Below are 8,210 nucleotides of genomic sequence, written 5' to 3' on the forward strand. Positions count from 1 at the left end.
CATGTCAAAAAACATATTTTTCAGTTTTCAAGTTTTTGTATTTGATTACAAAACATAGTAAATGAAAAAGAGTACTAGATTCAATACAAGAATGTGTCCTTTTCAATCAAGGATCTGAGTAAGATGAAAATAAACATTGTAAATCTTCCTTTTTCTGAAGGTATAATCATGAGTGGAAATAATCATTTCATAGTTAAAGTCATAACTAGCTTTGTATTATAAAGCCAACTGTGATTCTATTTCCCACACCTAGACTGTGCCAAGACTAAACTACTCCACCAGAAATATAATTGAGTACCTTTGTCACAGGAAAATGTTTTTTTTTTTAATTTGGTATTAATTGAACAAAATGCTAGTAAGATATGAAAGTTTGAAAAACTGAGCTTCTCCCATTTGAATGTTTCCTCTGTGTGTGTGGTTTGTTTTGGGGGTATGTTTGTTTTGGAGAGGGTTTAGCCCAATGAAGCTGAAATGTGTCTTGTCCTGCCCATCATACCTTCTCCCTATATTCAAGTCATTACAGCATTTTCACATTATACCCTCTACGTATAATCCACAAACACAACCTACCCTTATCTACCATATGCCGCAAAACCCAATCAGCCATTCTCTCTCTCTCTCTGTTAGAAACACTTTTGATTTATTGTATTCACCTTTCCAAAGTGGATCTGTGACTCCACCACTCACATACAATCAGATACACTTCCATTCTACAAATAATAAAATAATAATAATAATAATACCTAGCTCTTATACAAGATTTTTCACAAGATACTGATCAATACTGGCCCGGATTCACTCATGCACCAGCAGGGGCAGTTTACTCAAATAAAGGGCAAGTAGCGTTTACATCGCTGTCCTCCACACAGGTTTTTTCTAGGGGATGGCAGCTTTAATTTGCCATTGAGATTCCACAGCAATTGTAACATAAAAAGCTTCTTAAGAAATATATTGAATCCATTCATTCCCATGACATCCTGGCTCCAACCCTTTCCTAGACAGTGTTGCCCATTTTGCAGGCAGTTCTGGTCTGCACTGCGACATCAGATGGAGCAGAGGCTAAGGGTGGCCTCTTATCATACTTTTCACCACCAGCTGCCAATAGCCCTAAGATGGTTTGATCCACTGGCCACAAAGCCCAGAGTGCATCATTCTCTCAAACAGGCTAGACAGAAAGAGCCTCACCTATGCGCTATGCTACAGGTAAAGGGGAACTGACAGGCAGAATGTACTGTTTTTTTCTTGTTCATCCTTTCAAAACTTTGAAAAATGTCAGAAATGTTTATCATAGACCCTTATCTACATCATGAGGATGATTCATACTGTGGCGTCACTTGAGATGGAGTTAAGATTGCCTGGGTTCTCTCACCTCTACTTTCAGACTTACAAACATTAAGGTTACATTTTAGATTTTCTAACTTTCTGGGTTTCTTTCCCCCAAAGTAAGATTTGTAAGGGTTCTTTTTCTCATAAAAGTTATCCTGAACTCCAACTTAATACTGTTGTCTGGGGAAATCATTTATAATTGTGTTCATTCCACTCACACTTGGTCAACATTCACTCTGGGTCAACTCATATCCTTTTGGGGGCTTTTACAACACAAATATGGAAGATATGAGGACCTGGAGATCAGCCCTATTTAGAAGATGGGAATATACAAGCAAATCCTCAGTAGGTGCAGGGGCAGCTGTCAGCTCCTTAAACTTCTATGTAAAGCCAAATGTGAGTGAACTGCAGTGCAGATCTAAGGGCAATATATTGCATAACTTTCACTATCTAAAGTTTTGAGGTTTACATGGGCTCATAATGGGGATTAGAAAATTGAATCACATGTTTTCTGATTTTTTAAATAATCTTTTAATTTAATAATATGCCATTTACATGTGCCTATTTATAACTCTGTACAAAAGTACAATATTGTGAATTGGCACTGGAAGACAGGCAACCTATTATGATTATACCAGTATTTTGTATTGGCCTTAATGACATGAAAATAACAAAATGCTATTTTCATGTTACACTGTTCTTTCTTATATGTGTCATTGCTTAATATGAAAGTTTGATATTTATGTTAATTCCTGGATTATGTGATTTCTATTATTTATACCACCTCTAATACTTTTCTTTTTTTATGAGAAAATATGTTCCCTGTTCTTAATAGAGAAGAAGAATAAATTAAGAGTGATTTTTACTATTTCAAGTTTAGAATACACCAGATAAAAAAAAATTAGGTATGATGTTTGAAAAGAAACTGCTATTAAACTATAATCTTATCAGCATTAATACATATTACACCAGTTATAAATTTTGGTTCAGATATTGCTACTAATTAGTTTTGGCTGATATTGAAGTATTTTGCATGCCCCATGTATAAAAGCTGTTGGCCCATCTGTTAATAGGTTGGAAATGATTAAGGGATACTTATTTTCGCTGTTGTAAAGGCCAAATAGTTTTCAAGCTGCAAATGTGTGACAAAAAACTAACAGGGTTGCCAAGTTCAGGACCTGATTTTGCAGAAAAGTTTTGATGTCTGATACTGCCTTGGGCCACCATATCATCTACAAACCTACAGTATGTATAGGCAAATATCCACCCTCCTTTGACAGGACCAGCCTACCTACTTTGTTCAAACGTAATTTATAATAGAGTTGCAATTTATTTTGATTTGGTTGATCTGCTATCAACCCAAGTCAAGAGGTTTCTGCTTCACATATATTGACCTGCGGTTCCCTGATACTCATATCTGGGTAGCTAGTGATATACAAGTTTGTGAAAAGAAAAGGAGGACTTGTGGCACCTTAGAGACTAACCAATTTCTCTGAGCATAAGCTTTCGTGAGCTACAGCTCACTTCATCGGATGCATCCGATGAAGTGAGCTGTAGCTCACGAAAGCTTATGCTCAAAGAAATTGGTTAGTCTCTAAGGTGCCACAAGTCCTCCTTTTCTTTTTGCGGATACAGACTAACATGGCTGCTACTCTGATACAAGTATGTGGTTTCAGTTTAGTCTCCAAGAAATATTTTTACTATTTTAATATTTCATGTTATAAATTCACCAAGTAATTTCCAGGACTGGCATTCTGCATCAACACCACTACAACAGAGTTTTATCAAGGCCCTGTAGCTGCCCCTGGAGCTGAGAGCATGCCGGCCTTGTCAGTGTGCCTAGTTCCACATCTACATGTAATATCTGAAAATCGTTCCAGGACTCCATGCAGATGAAGAAAAGTCAACATTAATTATTATTTAATATCTGTATTGTTATAGCACCTAGATTCCTCCACCAGATTCCCACTGTTATAGGCACTATGGAAACATCTAGGACTAGATGATCCCATCCCTTACTTGGCCATGCAGGGAAGAGAGAGGGACTAAGACCCACTTTCTCTCTTACATCCCTGCTTGGATTGCATTGCAAATCTACCTATAGTGAGGAGAGCAAGTGGACAACCATGAAGAGTGGTGGAGAGTGGGAGGACACTGGTTCTTCTTCCCTCTGGTCAGGGGGTCCATCTTAACCTATTTTTTCTACAGAGCAATGGAGGAACTCAAGAAGGAATTGTGGTTCTGAGTCACAATTGGTTCTGTGGTTTGCTCTTGGTATGAGACAGCTTCTCAGGACAAGTTGTAAACTTACAATGTAGCCCAGGGTAAATTATAGTTCCTGTCCTAAATTATTATTTATTATTTGTATTATCATAGCCCTATGTGCCATAGTCGTGGAGCAGAACCTCACTGCGCTAGGTGCTGTACAGACACAGAACAAAAGATGGTCCCTTCCCCAAATTGCTTACTATCTGAGTATAAGACAAGAGACACATGGATACAAACAGATAGAAAGGGAAGTACATGAAAACAATGAGACAATATTGGTCAGTATGACAGGCAATGGTCTTGATACAGTAGTGACCTGTTAAATTTTATTATAGGCATCACACCAAAGGAGAATTTTAAATAGGTTTTGAAGGAGATTAATGAGATGGCTTTGCAGATGTTTATGTGGAGCTGCACCCAAGAGTGAGGGGTAGCATAGCAGAAACTAAAAAGTTGGAAAATGTAAAAAGTGCGTGATGGAGGCTGGCATAAAGAGCCAATCAAATGGGAGTAGATATTTCAATAGTGAATGAGAGATGATAGATAAAGGGGGAAAAGGCTGCAAAAGTCCTTGGAAGTGAAGACAAGTAGTTTATGTTTGATAAAATAAAGAAGGGGGAGCCAGTGAAGGGATGCAAAAAAGGGATGACAAAGTAATGGGCTAGGATAATGGACTTTACAGCAGCATTCTAAATCGATATCAGATGGACAAGATTGCATTTGTCAAGCCCAGAGAAAAGAATGTTGCAGAAATCAAGATGCAAGATGATTAGAGCTAGATGAGAATTTGAGCTGTGTGGTTGCATAGGAAAGGCCATATCTTAAAGATGTTATGAAAAAAGAATTAGCAAGATTTAAATATAGCCGTGATGTAAGTGCCAAGAGATGTCCTAAAGAGTTTGCATTTTGCAAGTCTATAGAATTGTCCATCAGATGATCCCCAACTATTTCAGACACTCTTTGCAGTGTCCTTGAGCCATGAGAAACCTCAGAGAAAGAATGTGGGAATGTAGTGAGGTATACTGGTATGGAGAAGGGGGGGGAGGAGAGGGGATAAATCAACAACAAAAAATCTCCATCAACCCAAATCCCTAGTCACAAGGAACTTCCCTATAGTTCTACCATATAATCTCAGTCCTCCATTCCATCTGGACGAGGAATATTTCAGCCTAAGCTTTTCTCAAACAAACTAGACAATATATCCCTGTGCAGAGGACCAGAACAAGATCTACATCCCATTTAAATATCAATTATGTGTGATATTTAAGGGATGCACAGGCCCTTTGTTGGACCTCTTCGTTTGGTGAATCTCACCTATTACATCATATCCTGCCATTTTCTCATATATACAGTTCCATACATTGCAGCCAAAGCTGATGGAAAGATATGACTCAAACTTTCAGTTGTCACAGATGAAGAGTTCTTTGGAGATATATAAAAAGCATTCAAATAAAATATTTAGGGCTGTCAATTAATCACAGTTAATGGATGCAATTAAATAAAAACAAATTAACTTTTTTTTTAAATTAGCGTTAATCGCACACCTCTGGCTGTGGCCAGAGAGAAAGGGAGACATGGCTGGCCTTATAGGTGTGTGAGGGGGACCACAACCCAGACTGCTGTGCTCAGGGGGGTGCCGCTGCATGCCTCAGGGCAGGGGTGCCAGTCTTCCTGCCACCCTGCTCCACTGCTGCTCCTGCCTCCTCCGCCCCCACTCCACCCCCCCCAGCTAAGCTGCTCTGGACTGGGAGCCTGCCTCCTGAGCAGAGAGGGGGTGGGGGCTGATGTTGGGTTGTTCCCCTCCATCCACCCATGTACCTGGTTGCTGATGCCCACTCAGGAATGAGTGCTGCTGCCTGCAACTACTGCTGCTGGCTGAAAATGCATCCAAGCTCTTAAGTGCTCTGCTTAAAGAGACAACGCTCCCCTTCTCCCCTACACACACACACGCTCTCACACCAAACCAAAATCTAAAATGGGGCCCCTGGGGCCCCAGAGGTGGCCAGAGGTCTGCAAGATGGCAGTAGGCTCCGGCAAGATGCAATCCCCATGAGACAGCACGGAGCCCTCCTTGAGCTGCAAGCTGAGTGCCAGGTACCATGAGCTGCAGCAGCGGCGCAGAAGTAAGTCCATCCAAAATATTTAAATAAATGGCATTCTATTGTGGTTTAACAGCGCAATTAAAATTGCAATTAATTGCAACTATTTTTTAAGCTCGTGATTAATTTTTTTAATATCATTTGACAACCCTAAAAATATTCTATACTGGTTGTGTCTCTGGCTCATGAAATAATTTTTCTTGGTTGGATTTAGATTTAAACTGTGACACCAAGGGGGAAAGATGAGTAACTAACCCTGGATCTATTTACTTCATCTGCAAATTTAATTTTTAAATGAATAATATAGAGTGCTACCAACATGAACTTTCCTGGAAAATCTGTCAAGCACTTTCTCTAATGATTATACATCTTAGAAGTACAATAAATGAAAGGATTACCACTGAAATCATATTAATCTACAAAGGATTAACAGCATACTGTTGAAAGACTTCAATAGAGAATAAGTGATTTATTAATGAACTGCAATAGCACACTATCTGAGATTTTAAGAATGCAACGAACTATTCGTATATATTGTGCTGAAGGAGAGTATAGAAGCTGGAGCAACAAAAGTTCAAAAGGACTCTAAGAAAGAATGTTTATATAAAGAAAACACTTCACACTGTAGAGAATAAAATGGTTAGATAGTAACCGTGGAGTATAATATATCATATTATTTAGTCTTACTCCCTAGATATTATTTACTCATTTTCTCTCTGAGTTCTTGCCAGTTGTGTTCTCATTTTAATTTAGAATTTTAAACTTTTAGATACGTTATATGAAAGGTTTCATGTTACAAAAAGGAATTGAATCGTATTGAACTTCTGAACCTATTGGAATAGAGAATGAAGCGCCGATTTCCTACTGGTACTGGGTGTTCTCTCTAAATATGAAAAACACTCCTACTGCATATAGAGCCCCTTCTCTTTGGCAATATGCAGCTTAGCTTTTAAAATTTCAACACAAAACTGGAAATTATTTTCCCAGTATATTTCCCCTGTTTATAGCAGCAGCAATTATAGATAGCAAATATAGCAGTCAGGCATTTCAAGTTAATTACAAGCTGAGTTCACCTCTTCAAGGCAATCATCAGGGCTCTAGATTCAGTAGCCAGGCCTATTCATCTAATCACTTAAGCACATGCTCAACTTTAACTTGACTTAACTTTAAATCAATGGGATTTTAAAACATGCTTAAATGCTTTGAAGTTAAAATTAAGCAAGTGCTTAAGTGCTTTACTGAATATGGATGCAGTAATGAATCAGGACCCCTTGATGACTTCTAAGTTATTGCATAAATAAAAGCACACACACACACACACACACTGTATGGATGAGAGGAATTTTGATTACCAGGTTATTATAATTCAAACTGACAAAATATGGATATGAAAAAACAATATTTAAACACAAAAATCCATCTCAAATTGTTCACTGTTTGAATGTTCATGGATTGTAACTTATAATTAGGCCCATACCAAATTCATGGTTCATTATGGTCAATTTCATGGTCAGAGGATTTTTAAAATTGTAATTTTCACAACTTCAGCTATTTAAATCTGATATTTCAAGGTGTTGTAATTGTAGGGGTCCTGACCCAAAAAAGGAGTTGTGGAGCAGTCACCAGGTTCTTGTAGGGTGGATTGCAGTACTGCTACCCTTACTTCTACATTGCTGTTGGCGATGGCGCTGCCTTCAGAGCTGGGCAGCTGGAGATCGGGGGCTGCTGGCCAGGAGCCCAGCTCTGAAGGCAGCACCGCTGCCAGCAGCAGTGCAGAAGTAAGGATGGCATGGTATGGTATTGCCACCCTTACTGCTGTGCTGCTGCCTGCAGAGCTAGACCCTCAGTCAGCAGCTGCCACTGTCTGGCCACCCAGCTCTGAAGGCAGTGCAGAAGTAAGGGTAGCAATACTGTGACTCCCATAAAATAATCTTGCGACCCGCCCCCCTCAAGTTCCTTTTGGGTCAGGACCCCCAGTTTGAGAAATTCTCGTCTCCTCTGTGATATCTGTACAGTATAGCGTAAAAGCACATAAAAGACCAGATTTCATAGGGGGAGACCAGATTTTACCATCCCAGACACGTTTTTCATGGCCATAAATTTGGTAGAGCCCTCCTTATAATACTCTAGGGAAACAAAGTGCTACTTTAAGACCAGCTGCTAAAGTTGGCTCAAGAACAGTTCCAACTTCAAGCTAGAAGACAAAGCAATTCAATGGATTGAGCCCCCAGGGCTAATCCTACAATTCGTTTCATGCTCTCAGTGCCCACTGGTGCTAGTGGGAGTTGAGGATGCTGAGCAACTGAAAGGATTATGCTGTTGGACCAAAACTGTGGAGTTTTACATCATAATATTCAAAATCTAGGATGTTTGCTTCTTTTCTGGAAATCATTTAACCTCTAATTAAGGCAAATAAAAGCTCTCTCTTCCATCTCACCTTTACAAAATAACCAGAAAAACAATACAAAAACAACAATTGGCTATGACTTTCCAGAAAGATTTGTACAAAAGAAGCAC

At 39.1% G+C, this 8,210-nt stretch overlaps 1 protein-coding gene across 1 annotated transcript in view; it reads right to left on the reverse strand.

Moving 5' to 3' along the window:
• The window catches only part of IQCM (IQ motif containing M), an 86,821-nt gene extending 85,571 nt beyond the window's left edge, over positions 1 to 1,250 (reverse strand). Inside the window, exon 1 of the mRNA XM_073343183.1 lies at positions 1,186 to 1,250. Coding sequence (XP_073199284.1) covers positions 1,186 to 1,250 — 65 coding nt within the window. The remainder of the gene's footprint in view (positions 1 to 1,185) is intronic.
• Between the last annotated feature and the right edge of the window lie 6,960 nt (positions 1,251 to 8,210).

This window comes from Lepidochelys kempii, chromosome 4 (assembly GCF_965140265.1).
Source record: "Lepidochelys kempii isolate rLepKem1 chromosome 4, rLepKem1.hap2, whole genome shotgun sequence".
Lineage (NCBI taxonomy): Eukaryota > Metazoa > Chordata > Testudines > Cheloniidae > Lepidochelys > Lepidochelys kempii.